The 17,954-nt window shown below is 40.1% G+C and overlaps 2 protein-coding genes across 2 annotated transcripts in view; both read left to right on the top strand.

The window, feature by feature from the left end:
• The window catches only part of LOC123246716 (sodium channel protein type 5 subunit alpha-like), a 263,117-nt gene that overhangs the window by 31,120 nt on the left and 214,043 nt on the right, over positions 1 to 17,954 (top strand). The gene's annotated exons all lie outside the window — the stretch shown is intronic.
• Positions 6,467 to 17,954, top strand: part of LOC123231128 (sodium channel protein type 10 subunit alpha-like) — a 51,163-nt gene continuing 39,675 nt past the window's right edge. The window contains exons 1-4 of the mRNA XM_044657400.1: positions 6,467 to 6,823; positions 8,112 to 8,238; positions 13,764 to 14,002; positions 15,295 to 15,468. Of these exons, the coding sequence (XP_044513335.1) occupies positions 6,629 to 6,823; positions 8,112 to 8,238; positions 13,764 to 14,002; positions 15,295 to 15,468 (735 nt within the window). The 5' untranslated portion in view covers positions 6,467 to 6,628. The remainder of the gene's footprint in view (positions 6,824 to 8,111; positions 8,239 to 13,763; positions 14,003 to 15,294; positions 15,469 to 17,954) is intronic.

Raw genomic sequence — 17,954 nt, forward strand, 5'->3', positions numbered from 1 at the left:
CTATCTATCTATCTATCTATCTATCTATCTATCTATCTATCTATCTGTCTGTCTATCTGTCTGTCTGACTTCCTGTCTGTCTATCTCTCTATCTGTCTGTCTGCCTGTCTGCCTATCTGCCTATCTGTCTATCTATCTGTCTGTCCATCCATCCATCTGCCTGTCTATCTATCTATCTATCTATCTATCTATCTATCTATCTATCTATCCATCTATCTCTCTATCTATATCTCTATCTGCCTGCCTGCCTGTTTTCCTGCCTGTCTGTCTTCCTGTCTGTTTGTCTATCTCTCTGTCTGTCTATCTTTCTTTTTCTTCTCCTCCTTTTCTTCTTCAGATTCAGATTCATAGTATATCCTGCTCTAATGTGGAAACTATATATTATTTTGGTAAATGTTTTTGGTTCTAAACATATGGTCTGTAAACAGAGATTTGCACCCCTCTGTTAGCTTCTATTCTCATTTCTTTTAACTTTTTTTCTTATCTTTTTGCTATAGTTTGTGTCTCCATATGAGTGTGGAATAGTCTGAATGACAAGCTCTTCTTTTTAGTGAGAAAACCTCTAAAATTTTCCATGATCTATAATGGCAAGTCTTGAAAAATGCTAGGGGGTGGGGAGGTGTTATGGGAGAATTCCATGATAAAGGCAAATCCTTCCATTCCTATACTTCTTAAATATTTTTTAAAAATTAATAGATATGCTATTTTATCAGTATTTCTTTGCCTGTTATTGACACAATCCTTAAAGTTTTATGGTTTTTTTAATCAATATAATTTTTTATCCTGATCATTTTCCCGGTACTGAACCATTTCTGTGTTCCTAGTTGATCGCAATGACCCTACTTGATAATAATGAAAGATTCTCTAATATACTGCTATATTCTACTTGTTAGTATTTAATTGAATAGTTCTGTAGTGATGTTCATTGATGATATTGACCCATAGTTTTCTTTTTCTGACAATGTTGAGGATCAGTACTATATATAAGAAGTGAGATAGAATTTCATCTTTCACCGTTTGGGGAATATACATGTGACAAATTATTTTTCCTTTGTTTTCTAATACATGATCATTTTTATGAGTATTCCCATTTATCTGTATGATTCAAATGTATATCTGGAAGAGAATGTATCTTTCATTATTTTTCTTTATGCCTCCCTTCATAAGTTTATTAAATATTTTTCTATACCACGTTAATACACAATTTCATTTTGTTTAATTTATTGTATTCCAATACTGGGGTATTGAAATCTCCCTTTATTATTGACTTTCCCTTCAACTATTTTTGAAAGTAATTTAAGTGTCCCATTATATACACTTAGTACTTTGCCGCTAGGTTACTAGATATTAATGGTACCTTTCATTATAATTCCCTCGTGTAGCTCTCTTAAAGCTTTCCAAATTCAATTTGACTTTGTTAAATCATATCACTAGATCTCAAGATCTTTGTGATTACTTGAAGCTTGGGAAGCTTTAGTCCATCCATTATCTTAAATTTACACACACCCTTCAATAGGAGATGTGTAAGCAATATAATCTCAGATTATCTTTAATCCATCCAATAACCCTTATTCTTTCAATAATTCTTTTCTAGAATTCAATCTATTTATGGTCAAGTTTTATAATTGTTCCATTTTCTGTCCTTTACTATTTTAAATTAAACTATTCATTGTGCCAGGCAAAAATGCATTATTTCTTATTTCACCAATACTAGTCATTTACCAAATTTAACACACTCAAAAGCATATACGCCTCTCTCCCCACTAAGCAACTCTTATCTCTATGGATAAATAGATATCTCTATAAGTTTAAGAAAATGACTCTCCTGACTTTGTTTTTAGGAGATTTTATTTGATAGAGAGGCATCATGGAATAGTGGATAAGAATTGGCCTTCAGTCTGAGACCTGCTTTCAGGTTCCATTTTTGATATATGCTGGTTCTGTGTCCCTAGGAAAGTCACTTGACTTCTGAGAGTTCTAAGACCATAAATTCCAGAAAGCTGACAACTGGCATGAGTAGAGACAATCTCCTTATTCCAGTGAAATCATAGGTCAGGCCCTCCCACCCATTCACCTCTCTGCCTTCTCTTTTCTTACTCTTTTCCAGTCTAATGACCATAATAAATCCATTTGTAATCATCCTCTCCCTTTTTTTTTCTGAGCCTAATCATGTCATTCAGTAGTTTGCCAAAACAATACTAAAGTTTTGTTTTGTTTAATCCCCCTGTGCTAATTGTCCTAACATAGCAATTAGTTAGTCACCATTGTAAAGAACGTGCTAATTAAGGCATTTAGCTTTATGACCCAGTTTATTTGGAGGCTTCTCTTGGTTTTGAGTCAAAGGCTTAGTGTTAGGCTCTTTTGTCCATGAATTGTTCAAAGTTCTCTAGATTGTTTTACATCAGTCTTTTGTCTTTAAAAAGAATGCTGGGAGGCTAATTTGAGGGGTCCCTATTTCTCATCTTCCCTCCATGTACATCCCTACTCATACCTTGGATTACTAGGGGGCAGCTCCTCCGCTCAGGGTCTGGGTGACTCCGGGTGGGCATCCGTTCATAAAAATTACAGCTCCCAATCCTCTACCAGAGTGTTTCCCACATAATTAGATCTTAGCAAAATACTTACTAAGATGAAACAGCAAGAACAGTAGCTACTAAACATCTCTCCCATAAACCTTGGATGTTCTCCCCCACAGCGGCAGGTGGTTTCCATGGGGACAGTGGGCGACACTTAAAGGAAGTGATGGTGAGGCAAACCCATACGATGGATGTGTTAGGACCAAGGAGGCTCACCACTGTGGTACTACGGCACGGTGGTGTCCTTCCTTTCTTTGGGTGGCCTTCATAAAGAACCCTCTTGAACATAGTTTCTCTGCCCAGTGACTCAGTGGGACTCCCAGGATCTGGTCTTCTTCACATCTAGATTCTTAAGAGCCAGAGCCAAGCTGTTTCTGGAGTTCATAACAAGCCAGAGGTGATACTCCTTTAAGATTTCTTTTTGTTTCCTGTGTCTGCCTGAAGAGAACGCTTCTGTTCCTTCCTAGGTGGCCCAGAACTACCTCAGACTTCCTCTTCAATTCCTAAATAGGTTATCTCCTTCTGAGGAAGTCAGACTGCTAAGAAATAAGGGGTAGCAGAAGAGGGAAGATAAATGATCCTCCCTCCAGTAGAATCTGGGTATCTCCTGGATTATAGGTTCCTGCCAGAACTGCATTCAGAGCCAGCAACTCAGCCTTCTAAGGACCCTCAGGGGTCTGGTCAATTTTCAGCCCAGCCAATGGCTTTGCCCCTTCTGATCCTGTAAGAAAAAGGTATTCACAGTATAAAGAGATGGATGAAGATGTTAACACCCAATAGTACATGAATACTTCATCATTGTGATTCTTTCTAGTGATGATATCACTTGGAATTCCCTTCCCTCCTTTATATTTCTATATATAATGTTCAAATTCCTGGTTTTTTTAATCTCGTGAAATTCAAATCACCATTTTATATGTAATACCTTTTATTTTGGATGTTAGGTTTATTTCCTTTTTGTTATATTATTGAGGCTTAATGATATATCCCAGTGATTTGAATCTGGGGTTCATATCTTTTGGCACTCTGAGAATTCCTCCTTTTGGTAATCTCTTCATATGGCGGGGGGGGGGGGGAGATTTCTTTCATAATACTGAAATCTAAAGTTCAGATTCTTCACAGTTTTCAGGGAAAATAATAATTCTTAGACTGATAAATGTTATTTCTCTTATTTGTTCTTCATATATATATATAATTTTTGTCTGTTTTACTTCCAAATCTGTTTCCAATTTCATGATAATATAATTTTACAGTTCATCAAATCTATTATTTTATTTTTTTTTTATTTTTAAGACAATTTTTTCAATTATCAAGCCTTTATTTTTTTCTCCTTCCTACTTTGCCCCCTTTCCACTACAAAAAAAAAAAAAAAAGGAAGAAAGCCATTGTAACAAATAAGCATAGGGAAGCAAAATATATTCTCATATTGGCCAAATCGAAAAAGTTGTCTCACTTTGTATATTAACCTGTCATTTTTCAGAAAGTGAGTAGCATTCTTTATCATTCTCTTGAATCAGCTGGTTACTGAATTGATCTTTTATGCTTCTCTGATCCTTTCATAGGTAGGACCCTCTTGCTCCTTCATGGCAGGGACACTCCTTTCTATCCTGGAACCTCCCTCTCTTCCTTCCTTCCTTCCTTCTTTCCTTCTTCCCTCTCTTCCTGGAACCTCAATCTTTTATGCTTCTCTGATCCTTTCATAGGTAGGACCCTCTTGCTCCTTCATGGCAGGGACATTCCTTTCTATCCTGGAACCTCAATCTAGAACTGGATAATGCTACCATACAGAACCTTTTCCTTCTCACAGGGGCATTATAGGTGTCCCTGGGATCCCCTTCTTATCAGGTGTTTAGTCCCTTTACTGACCCTGGGTGCTTGACTGCTCCCAGTGCCCACTGGAGCTACCACAGCCCACAGTCAGTATAGTGCCACTTCTTTCATGTTTCCCAACCAGTCCCCATCCCAATGTCTTTAGACCTTTTTCTGTCTTCCTAAGCTGATAAGGGTTGGAAAAAATGATTCACTGTGACTTTTTGTTGACTTTCCCTCTCAGATTTTGGTTTGGCACATTCTTTAAGTTGTTTAGAGGAATTTGCTGGAAAAGCTTGGCAAGGATGCTAATTTTATCATGCCATATTGGTTCTGTCCCCTGAAAAAGGATTTCTGAACTTGGATTCCATGGCTAGATTTCTGGAAGGTCCTTGAACTTGAATGGGAGAAAATCACCTTTCTATTTTTGCTCATCTCTAACTGAAATTTAGCATTTTCTTCAATTATTTAAAATCATTATTCTGAGAAAGGGTTCATAGTCTTCCTCAGAGCTATAATGGGTCCAGGACACACACAAAAATTAAGAACCCTGGGATAGAGAATTAGAGTCATGAAATCTTATTTTCAATCCCACTTCTGATACTTACTAGCTAGCTATGTGACCCTAGATAAGTCATTTAATGTCTTTCAGTCTTAGTTTCTTTCTGGGTAAAATGGGGATCATAATAGAGCCTACTTTCCAGGATCGATATGAAGATCAAATGAGAATACATATATAAACATTTTGCAAGGCTTCAAGTGCTATATAAATTGTATCCATCATTATTATTATCATTATTCCATCAGTTACCTCAACTTTTAATCATTAATGGTGTTCTATTGTGTCCGTACCCTTTGGTTTTTCTCACCTGTACAATTCTGTTAAATATTTTGTTAAAATCTAGGTAAATTATAATCAGAGCATTCCTCTAATATAGCATCAAGAGTATATTGGTAAATATTTAACAACCAGTTCTCTTGGGGGAAAATGCACAGTACATACTTTAATCTGAATTGTTAACCTTTTTCCTATCATTTTTTTTTAATTTAGACCGTCAACAAAACAGTAAGTCAAACTGATACCACTGTAGCATTTTCTAAGTATAAATGCTCACACTGAAAATTTAACTATCGGCTCTCAGCTTGCTCCAACACACCCCTCCTAGTAATCTACTCTAAAGAGGAAAAGAGGTTAGCCTGACATGTAGATGAAGTTATGTTGACTCTTTGATCAGCGCTTCATTTTCTACATGTTTACTAACCATCTTCTTAATAATACATTGTAGAATTTTGCCAGGAATCAAAGGATTGGATTTGATGGCCCCTCTGGTTCCTCTCAGCTGTGTCTAGTTTCTGATGCCTCATTGTGGCATGGAGAAGAGCCCAGGCTCTTGTATGGAAGCTCCTTGAGGCCAGCCCCAGCAGAATGCCAACTCCTGTTTGTTTTTCTTGTGGGAAAACTTCCTTCCCTGATGCATATTGGCAACTTATCTAAAAGGTTATTTCCTCAGAGAATTGCTTAAGGCACTGAGAGGTTAAGGGACTTGCCCAAGATAACATAGCCAGAAGTCAGAAGAAGGACTCAAATGTGAATCTTCCTGACTCTGAGACTAACTCTCTATTCCCAGTACTACACTGCATCTCACCTTGTATATAGTAGGTGCTTAATAAGTGTTTATTTACTTGAATGGAACTAAAGTAGAGCTCTAACCCTTCAAGGTTCTTCCAAACTAGTTAGGATTGAAGTATAATCTTGATGACAAGAAGTAGCCACACTGTTGTAAAGGAATCATGATGTTATGTGGAAGTGAGGGGGACTACTCACACCCACAGAAATGCTGGACCTGTGGGTTATCGGAGCCTGGAACATAACTTGGAACAAAAATAAATGAAAGAATGAAGTTATTTGGCAGATTAAATTTGAGGCAAGGAGAAGGGGTAATGCTCAGGGGCAAAAGCTTTTCCCAGAGAATAATGAGAAAGAGGCAACCTGGAATAAGGATGGTTTTATCATTCTATAAGATTTGTTTCTAATATTGCTTTCTATTTTTTCCATTGGGGGTGATGCCCAGTCTTTCCTTAGCATTAACTATGGTCCCAGTGGCAACTCGGCCAAGAGAAGGTACAGCTATGGAAACTTTACACTCAAGAGTCAAGACGGCCTAGACTCTGTCTTTACTGATGATGAGAAGATCCCTGGCAGGGAGAATGGGAGTCGTCGAGGGTCTTTGCTTTTGGCACACATGGGGCGACGTATGAGTATGCAAAACCAAGGGATCCTCTCCTCTCAATCTCTCACACCCATTGCCAGGCAGGATGCCAAAGAGTCAAGCAACCCTGGAGAATGCAATGGGAAAGCTTCTTTGCCTGGTGGAGACCTCACTTCTGGGAATGTCACATCCTCAGGGGCTACTGAAACATCTGGAAAAATAGATATGGTAAGTAGGATAGCCAATTAGTATTTAGAGTGGAAGAATCTAACTCTTTGAGAAGGATAAGACTTCAGAGGCCATAGGGTCTCTCCTTACCCTTAGTAGGAATGCCTTAGCCAGCGTCTTTGACAAATGGAAATCTTCCTTTTGCTTAAATAAGTTAAGTGTAGGACAGGGAGACCCACTATGTCTTCAGATAGCCCATTCCACCTTGGAGTAACTCGGATTGTTAGGAAATTTTCCCCACCATCAAATTTAAGTTTTTCTCTGAGATTTCCATCCATTGGCTCTGATTCTCTCTTCTCGAGTCAAGAAGAATAGTCCAAATTGCTCTGTCCCATGAAAACCCTTTTTGTCATCGAAGACTGCTATCCAATCTGTCTCTACCCCTACCTTCATCTTTATTTCTGGCCCTTCGTCTCTAATTTCTTTGATTGTGCTTCACATTCCATGATCCCTCACAGTTCTAGTCTCACTCCCTCTTGTGTCCTTAGTAACAATTCCAACTCACATTTCCTCAAGAGTTCAACATCCAGTTTGTGAATTACTCAGACTATCCACTTGTCTTAGGTCCACCAGAATAGTGAGCACTAGAAACCATGTCAAGAAGAAATAGAAAGAGCACTAGGAATAGAAGGGTCAGGCCACCTGGGTTCTTATCCTTGCTTGACCACTAACCAGTTGCATGACATTAAGGAAATCACTTTCCCTTTTGGGGCATTTTTTTTATTTGTAAAATAAAGTAGAAACATGGAAACATGGAGTTTGAAGGAATCTTAAGGATCACCCAGTCCAAATTCCCATCAACTTCAGAAATACTTTCTACAATGGGAACAAAACTGGGTGATCTCCAATTTGGTCAACTCAACAAACATTTATTAAGTGCTTATTATGGGCCAAGACAGCCACTACTCTCATGGAACTTACTTATAAGGGGGGAATATAACACACAAAAGGAGGATTTAAAGGGGAGGGGGTAGGGAAACAAAGGCACCTGGCAAGGGAGGCATGGTGGAAGAAGTATGGAGTGCTGGTCTAGGTGCACTCCTTAAATGTAGGTTCCAGGAAGAACTGTCCAAGGAGAGAGAGAAGCCAAAGAGGAAGAGAGTACAAGTTCTCTGATATCCCCCACAACTTCAGAGAAGCCACTACTCTGCTGCCCACAGCTTCTTCTTTCCCACACCATTTACATCTCACCTCCAGTTGACAAGCCATCACCCTTCCCTACCAGAAATGATGCCAGGTGAGTCCCATTTGATGATCCATTCCTAACTGTGCATTTGTGTGTCCACAGACTTCTGAGGAGACCAAGAAGAAGAATGCACTGACGGCCCACACCTTGTCTGCAGAGTATTTTAATGAACCATTCCGAGTGAAAAGGGCAGTGAGTGTAGTCAGTATCATTACTTCTGTCCTCGAGGGTAAAGTGTCTCATTTTAATACATTCCCTTTGATGTTTTTGTTACAGTCCTTGCTAAGAACCACTACCAGTTAGTGTCTTTCAAAGCCAGGGTTTCCTCATCATGCCAATGTGACCTTGTGTCTCACAGCTTTTTTTTCTGCTTTCTTTCTAAACATTTGCTACAATCATTTTATTTGTATAAAGACTTTCTAATTTAATGCATTCACCATGATGTGTTTTATATTTTACAATGTTCTCCATCCCTTGCTTACTCATAAATTCCTCTTCTATTCATAAATCTACATGTTCCCTGTTTTTCTAATTGGCATATAATATCTATTATGTCTAGGACATCTATCCGTTTTGATCTTTGAGATGGTATAAGAAATTAGTCTGTATCTAGTTTCTGCCAAATTCCTTTCCAATTGTCCCAGCAACTTTTACCAAATAGTGAGTCCAAAAACTTGGATTTATACTTTTGCCAAATACAATATTAGTATAATCTTTTACTACCATTTGTTGTGTTCTGTTCTGTTTCACTGGTCTACCTTTCTATTTCTTAATCAGGAATAGGTTGTTTTGATAGTTATTGCTTTATAATAGTTTAAAGTTTGGTTCTGCTAGAACTCCTTTTTTACATCTTTTTTCATTAACTCCTTTGATATTCTTAATCTTTTGTCCTTCCAAATTAATTTTGTTATTATTTTTTCTAACTCAATAAGAATATTTTAGAGTAATTTAATTGGAATGACATTAAATAAGTAGATTAGTTTAGGTAGAATTGTAATTTTAATTATATTGGCTCTGCCCACCCATGAACATTAACACTTTTCCAGTTATTTAAGTCTGACTTTATTTGTGTAAAAAGAGTTTCATAATTATGTTTGTGGATTTGTTTTGGCAGGTATTCTCCTAAATATCTTATTCTATCTCTGGTTATTTTAATGAAGTGTTGCTTTCTATCTCTTCTTGCAGAACTTTGTTAGTAATATATAAAAATGCTGATGATTTATGTAGGTTTGTTTTAAATCCTGCTACTTTACTAAAGTTATTAATAGTTCCAACTAACTTTTTAATTGGATCTCTAAGATTTTCCACATATACCATCATAATGTTTGCAAAAAGAGCATCTCACTTCTTTATGGAAGTTAATCAGCAGTCACCCCCACCTCCCACATTGGTGTATTATAAATACTTGACTAAGGCCTGTGTTATGTCATGTAGAGTAATATGTCAGCATGAATCAGAGGAATGACTAACTTTATAGAGATACAGACCTGGATAATAAGAATAGAACAAGAGGAATGGGAATTCCATTTTATTCAACTCAACAAGCATGTACTAAGCACCTACTATGTGTGCTAAGTAGTAAGACAGTATGGCATAGTGGATAGAAAGTTAGCTTCAAATTAGGAAGACATAGGAAGACATCCTGTGTGTGACTCATACCAGCTGTTCTTCAACCTATCAGGGCCCTAGACTACTCTCTCTCATGAGAATCTAAGATATAGAATAGTGGCCAAGCTGCAGTAATAGAGAGCATTTTCTCACTGGGAGTTCTCTATACCAATGAAATCATGGGACTAGTCCCCTAAAAAAGACTAAGCACTGGACATACAAAAACGAAAGCAAAGGAAAAGCCTAGAGTTATATCTGGAAGTAATACAGTTAAGGTTCCAGAAGGAGGCAGAACTATAACTAGGGCAGGGTCATTAGATCTTTGCCCAAAGGCACCAAACCATGCCTGTAATCCTTCAGGAGCAAAGAAACAGTAGAACTTAGCAGCCTGTTACCAAAAATAATTGGACTCCTTCTCATGTCACTTCTAACCTCAATCTAATTGAGGACAGGATTTGTGTCTCTAGCTCTGGGCAAAAGGCATGATGAGTGTAGAGCTTTTATGTCTTGAGTATAAGAATTCCTAGTGATTGTTCTGACAGGACAGGCCTTTAGCCTTAATATGCAGACAAAGAGAAAGATGTAAGGATGGCTGGAAGGTATGACGGCATCCTTCAAGCAGGCATCAGGAGATGAGCCACTTGGATAACTGGACCCAGAGGGTGAGGAAACTGGGACTAGATAACTGAGAGGCTTCTAAGTAGAGAATAAAAGACTATAGCCAGTGATAGGAATAGAAATCAGACCCTTGAAATCTAGAAAACAGATTTTAGAAGTCCTCAATAAATCAGCATTAGCCCCAGCTTGCTCTCTATTGGTATTGCTTTGGAGAACCCAGGCTCACCCCAGTGAGTGCCACAATGAGGCATCAGAAGAGTGGCATTTGTGTGACTCACATCGGCAAGTAAGCAAAAAGGATGCCCAGGTCTCTTTAAGTGGTGCCACTGAAGTGGATTTTGGTCAGATAGGGAGGATATAGAACGAAGTTGTCCTCCTAACTGCAGAATGAGGCCCTCACTGGCATGTGTGTATTCATCATGGTGGCCTAGTAATGTCTATAGAGCAGGAGCACTTAATCTTATGTGTCACAGACCCCCTTGGGCTGAAGTCTGATGAAGCCTATGGACCCCTTCCCAGAACTATGATTTTAAAGACATAAAATAAAATATAGAGAACTACAGAGATCAATTATAGTGAAAAAAGCTAAAATTTAATGTTTCTAAAGGCAAGTTAATGGACCCCAGGTAAAGAATCTGCCATCTAGATCTTATCAAAAGCCAGAAAAGTGTGATCACAGCACTGGCCTTGGGTTCAAATCTTGTTTCTTAAATGTACTACTTGGGCAAGTCACTTAACTTATGCACAACTCTGTTTCTTCATCTGTAAAATAATCAATGACTAAATATGAACATTTATCAAATGCCTACTATGTGCCAGGCACTGGGCTAAACTCTAAGAGAGTGTACTCAGTGAGATCCCTTCTAGTTCTAAATCTCTGATACCTGATAAGATATTACTTACCAAAGGTTTAATTTGAACCAGATTGTTCCTGGCAGAAGCAGCAAATCCCCTAAATATGACTGTTAGATTCCTACCTGACCTCAGGAGTGAAGCTAGCTGTCATTGTAGATTAAAGGATACCCAGGGCAGAGGAGATCAGTGATAGGAGAGATCATACAAAGCATAGCCCGGCTGGGTAGAGAAAGATCTGGGCCCATAGGCAGAAAGTTCAAGGGTTCAAATCCCGCCTCTGACCCTTGCTAGCTGTGTGAAAACATGGGCATGTCCCTTCTCTTCTATCACATCCTTGGTTTCCTCATCTGCCAAATGGGAATATCCACAGCACCTACCTCCAAGCACCTGCCCATGAGGTTCCCTTGTGTGTAAAGAAGTGCCTTGTGGATTGTAAAGCACTAATAAATGTCAATTGTGACCATTCGGGTCCTTGGATTTATCTTGGGAAACTGCTTCGGGGTGATTGAATCAGTTGGTTGAGAACAGTCAGGGAGTGACGGATGCACCTGTCTCAAAATGGCAATAGGAAGAAATCACTCACAAAGGCAGAAAGAGGAACATCCCCAAGGAAGAAGGAGACTAATCCCCCATGAGCTGTGATAATGGGTAGTGAAAAGACATCCCTTGTGGAGCATTCACTGCAGTTGGCTCTTCCACCAAATTCATGATGGGATAGTGACCTACAGACCTACAGATGAAGGACATTTCTGTGTAGAGGGAAAGTGCTAAAGTAAATCATGTCTAACTGCTTGGCTTTATGTTTTAGAGAAGTTCTTCAGGAGGTTAAGGAATACATTTTTAAAATAAACTTGGGGAAACTCTTGGTGTGGCTGATGGCTTTCCTAACCCTCCTCCCTTTGGGCATGGGAGGCAAAAGGATAGGGAAGAAATTTGCTATGCTTATTGAGGGGTAGTGGAACCAGTATAGACCCATTCTCAGGATTGTGGTTTGAAAGGCATAAAATTATATATATATATACATATATATATATATATATATATNAAGACATCCCTTGTGGAGCATTCACTGCAGTTGGCTCTTCCACCAAATTCATGATGGGATAGTGACCTACAGACCTACAGATGAAGGACATTTCTGTGTAGAGGGAAAGTGCTAAAGTAAATCATGTCTAACTGCTTGGCTTTATGTTTTAGAGAAGTTCTTCAGGAGGTTAAGGAATACATTTTTAAAATAAACTTGGGGAAACTCTTGGTGTGGCTGATGGCTTTCCTAACCCTCCTCCCTTTGGGCATGGGAGGCAAAAGGATAGGGAAGAAATTTGCTATGCTTATTGAGGGGTAGTGGAACCAGTATAGACCCATTCTCAGGATTGTGGTTTGAAAGGCATAAAATTATATATATATATATATATATATATATATATATATATGTGTGTGTGTGTGTGTGTGTGTGTGTGTATACACACATATATATTATATAAATTACAGAGAAAACCAGTTATATTGAAGTACAGCTATTAAAATATCTTAAAAGGCACATTCATGGACCTCGAGATTAAGAACTTGCAATCTAAACCTTATCAAGAGGTGTAATAATAGGGTAATGGGTTTGAAGTCAAGAAGTCTTGAGTTCATGATCCTGCTTCTTAAACTTACCAACTGTATAAGTCACTTCAATTATGTGTGCCTCAGTTTCCTCACCTGTAAAATAATCAATAAACATTTAGGGTTAGTTAGAGTTAGGTTTTTGTAAGTGTTTGCTCCATAGAAATAAGTATGAACTCAGAAATTAGAACACTTAGACTGGAATTCCCCATTCCCTTTTCTTTTTCTCTCCTTTTACAAATGAACAAAGTCTGTTCAGAGAACTATGAGTGACACAGAGAAGAGGAGGAGTTCCCAATAACCAACTTTCCAGATTCATGTTTTTACATGTGTTAACTCTACCTTCTTTCTATACGACAGGAGGAAATTCAGGGCAAGTTTAGAGAGATGGGTCAATGAGTTTGGGAGATGCCATTAGAAAGAGATTCCCAACCATTGTGCTGGAGGGGGCTGCCTCCCTCCCCCTCTCCGCCATGCCTGAGGACATTTTTGACATCACCTGCCCCTCTGCCCAGTAGCCCAATAAAGTGCTTCCTCCCTCCCCTATCTAGGGTAAGGAGATGGCTCACATGCGGCATGAGGGCTGCAATTTGAGCATTTGGTCTCTAAAAGGTTTGCCATCACTAAAATAGGGAGATAGAGAAACCAGAGCTGGTCCAGGCAAAATCAATGCAGCTTACTTCAAGATAAGGCTGAAAGTTGTGATGGATTGTCCTGGACACAAGAAGACTAGGAGCCACTTGATCAAGTCTTTGAAGCATTTTTATAATTCAACCCTATCCCACAGTGTCACATCTCCTGAGAAAGCCAACAGTCTTCATCAGGACAACAAGAGAGAATTCAGATGAACATAGAGAGGGACTACTTAAACACTGGCATGACCATTGACATGGTCCCTGGGACCAAGAGATAAAAAGATGTTTGGAATTTCCATCCCTTGAGCTCTTTAAAAAATAGCAACCCTATGAGGTCCCTCCTAGCTTGGATTCTGAATTACTTTCCTGTTCTGTGGTTGGTAGAAATTCTTTCTTTTGATATGTAATTGGTGATTTTTATCTTATTTAGAACTTGAAGAATCTGAGCAGAGGTGTCATCCTTGCTGGATCCGCTTTGCTCAGAAGTACCTGATTTGGGAATGCTGCAAGCCCTGGGTGAAGTTCAAGACTCTGGTAGCATATATCGTGATGGACCCTTTCACGGAGCTCATTGTCACCCTATGCATTGTGACCAACACGCTCTTCATGTCCATGGAGCACTATAATATGACTGCAGCCTTTTCTTCCATGCTCCAAGCAGGCAATATAGTAAATCATGTTTTCTATTAACTAATTTCTGGGGCAGCAATATTAAGCTTCATCCAAAAGAAGGGATGGAAAGGTTATGTCAGGGACAGATGGTTGGAGGAGGCTCTTGGTTAGCTAGGAGGCAGGTGGAGGTATCTAGAAGAAGGACAGGAGCAAGGTAGGATATGGGGAGGAGGAAGACAAAGGGACTATCAAGATTCAGGTTGTACCAGGAAGTGACAATATCATGTAACTGGAGACATGGACAATAGCATGTTACTTGGAAAGCAGGAAGGGGAGCTGGGTTCTAGATTTCATTCTCCACCACAAATTAACTATGTGTCCTTGGGTGAGTCACCTAATCCCTACAAGTCCCAGTTGCCTTGTGTTGGTATCATAATACATATGGGCGTAATAATACTTTACCAATATGGGTACAATATTAAGGTAAAATAATCAATATAAAAATACTTGACCAGTCTGGTGGTAAAAAAAAAACTAAGCTAGATGGCCTCTTAAAGCCCTGTCTCACTCCAAGATTTCTTATTTTAGAATGATGAGAAAAGCTGTGCCAACTTATCTTGGTGGCTATGTTGATCCCTACAGGGTTTCTTCCCATGTATCTGTCAGATTCATCCCAGTCTAAAGAATAGATGCCTTTGCCTGCCTTAGATCATTTTACTTTAAGTGACTGAGATTTCAGTAATGTCACCACTCCCTCCAATGAAGGAGATGGCAACCTCTCAGTGATAGCCATTCCTCTTGGGTCACCGGACCATAATTTCTAACTGGAGGGCATCACCAAGCCCCTTTGGTCATGATCTGTTGTCTCTTGTTCTTATTTTGCTTTTTTAAAAATCCTTAACTTCCATCTTAGAACCAATACTGGGTATAAGGCAGAAGAGCAATATGAGCTAGGCAATGGGGGTTAAGTGACTTGCCCAGGGTCACACAGTTAGTGCCATATTTGAACCCAGGACCTTCCATCTCTGAGACTGGCTCTCAATCCACTTGAGCCACCTAGCTGCCCCCTCCCTTACCTTTTTAATGGCACATTTTTGCTCCATTTCTTCCATCATAGACATAATTGGTACCATTGCCACATCCCCTGCATCTCTACTTTGACCTCTGAGTTCTCTGTGGTTTTAATTGAACTGAACTCAGAGATGATTCTAAATGTGATAGACGGCTCGTATCCACGAGGGAGCGTAAGCAGGAAGGCCCTGGGGAGAAGAGAGTCTCTGCTCTGTCTTCTGTCCTGGGGGGACATCACTTCAGATCCAGCTTGGCTGAAATCTCTTCTCCCTCCATAGTTCTTCACATTTATTTTCACGGCTGAAATGGTGTTCAAGATCATCGCCTTCCATCCCTACTACTACTTCCAGAAGAGCTGGAATATCTTTGACAGCGTCATCGTCACCTTGAGCCTGGTAGAGCTGGGTCTGCCCCAGAGAGCAAGCTTGTCGGTGCTCCGCTCCTTCAGACTGGTAATGTCTCTACCCCTCCTTGGGGAACTGGGGAAATGAACCCAGCTTATCTCAATGGAACACGCCCATTTACGGGGCAATCATGGGGGGAAACCCCACAAAACTGTCCCTGCCCTCAAGGAACTTTCACTCTACAGAGAGAGAGGGTGACATAACAATAATAGCTAACAGTTACACCTTCTATGTGCCTGGCACTTGTAAAAAGAAATTCTGTGTGAACTCAAAGGATCACAGGGGGGATTATAAAAAGGAATTCTTGGTTCTCTTTGAGTTCACACTTATGAAAAGGGAATCCTTTATTCCCTTTTACACACTGCACTGAGGACTTTACAAATATGATCCCATTTAATATAATTTCCACTTTATAACTGAGAAAACTGAGGCAGACAGAGCTTAAATGACTTGCCCAAGGTCACACAGCTGAGGTTAGGTCTGAACATGGGTCTTTCCTCCTCTAGACTCAACACTGTCCTCACTGAACCACCTACCTGACTAGTATATCCACAGAATTCCATCTCAACAGTTGATTTAAATAGCCCTCATAGAACTAAGGAAGCATTTGTGTCTGCTCTGCAGTTAGGAAAGAGCAGGGAGACCTAAGAGGTACAATGTACACATAGATTCAAAATGGCAGCAAAGGCAATACAAAGTAAAGGAGGAAGTGAACTAGGTGAGCTAGAGGGAGAGGGGAATTACAAAGAACTTCCTGGAGGAGGCGGCACCTGAACCTGGCTTGGAAGGAAGCCCAGGAGGCAGAGAGGACAGAGGGGAGGACAGACAGGACACGGAGATGGAATGGGGATGGGAACCAGTGAGGAGATCGATGTGCTGGATCACAGGATGAGTCAGTGAGTTCTGATCAGCTGGGAAAGGAAGACTGGAGTCAGGATGGGAAGAGATGGAGAAGGCAAACAGGATTCTCTGACGAAAAGAACCCTGGGATCTGGTGTCCCACCTGTGCCACCAGCTTTGGACAAGGCCCTTTGGGAAGCTGTTTCCTACTGTTTCAAATAGGGCATAGACCTCAATCAGGGAGGGTTTTAAACCCCCACCTTCTATCTTAGAATTCATACAAAAGCCATTTTCAAGGCAGAAGAGCACTAAAGGACTAAGCAGTTAGGGTTAAGTGACTTGCCCAGGATCACACAGCTAGGAGGTGTCTAAGGCCAGATTTGAACCTGGGACCTCCCATCTCCAGGCCTGGCTTTCTATCCACTGAGCCATCTGGCTGTTCCCCACCCCAGATCAGGGGTTCTTATCATAGGATCCATGAATTCGGTTTTGTTTTAATATTTGAGAACTATCCCCAAATAAGTGTTTTTTCTAATCCCGTGTATTTTATTTTGTATATTTAAAACAGTTGCTCTGAGAGGGGTTCAAAGGCTTCACTATCCTCCCCAAAGAGGCAGACATGATACAGAAAAGATGAAGGGATTTGCCTTGTTATGCTTGACCCCAGAGAACATACCAAGAGTTATAAAGACACACATTTAAGTTTGAGAGCAAGAATAACTTCCTCTTTTTGAGAACTGGCCCGAAATGGGACAGGCTGCCTTGGGGAGAGAAGGGGCTCCCTCAAGTCTTGTAGGTTCTCAAGCAGAGGCTAAATGACTCCCAGTGAGGTAGATTATTACAGAGATTCCTTCTGTCTTAGTATCAATTCTAAGGAAACACTCAGAAGGGACTCCAACTCATAGTAAAGAGAATGGTCCTAGAGCAAGGCAGATCCCAGGGAGGGCCATGACTGTGGCATCAATCCTTTGTACCTCTAACAAAAGGATATATTTGACAAGGGATCCTGGGAATAGCTGAGGGGGTCCTGAATGATCTTTGGGCTCCTGGGCCTATTCAGATACCAAGAGACTGTGACAGTGAAAAGAACTCTGAACTAGAAGTCAAGAAGACCTGGGTATGAATCCCACCTCTGATGCTTACTAGCTGTGTGACCCTGGGCAAGCCACTTAAACTCCTCAGAGATTCAGGTTCCCTAATTGTAGAATAAGAGTAATGATTTCACTAATATTTACCTCCTAAAGTTGTTGTAAAGCTCAAATATTTGTAAGCTGCCCTGCAAACCTTAAAGTACTATGAATGGATGGATGGATGGATGGATGGATGGATGGGTGGATGGATGGATGGGTGGGTGGATGGATGGATGGGTGGGTAGATGGATGGACGGACGGACGGACGGACGGATGGATGGATGGATGGACGGACAGATAGATGGATGGATGAAAGTATTTATTAAACACTAATTCCAGGGACTGTGCTAAGCACTGGGCATACTAATGACAAGCAAACACAACATTTCCTGCCTTCAAGATGCTTACATTTTAATGGGGGAAGATAACATTTGACGGTGAGTTAGGAGAGAGGGATGGCGCTCGTGGTGATATAGTTTGAAAATGGCCAGAAAGTAACATTGAGTCCTGTTTCCAGACAAGATAAGTTGAAAGCTCCTATGTGTGAGCCCAGAGGGAACGGCA

The sequence above is a fragment of the Gracilinanus agilis genome, chromosome 1 (genome assembly GCF_016433145.1).
Source record: "Gracilinanus agilis isolate LMUSP501 chromosome 1, AgileGrace, whole genome shotgun sequence".
NCBI lineage: Eukaryota > Metazoa > Chordata > Mammalia > Didelphimorphia > Didelphidae > Gracilinanus > Gracilinanus agilis.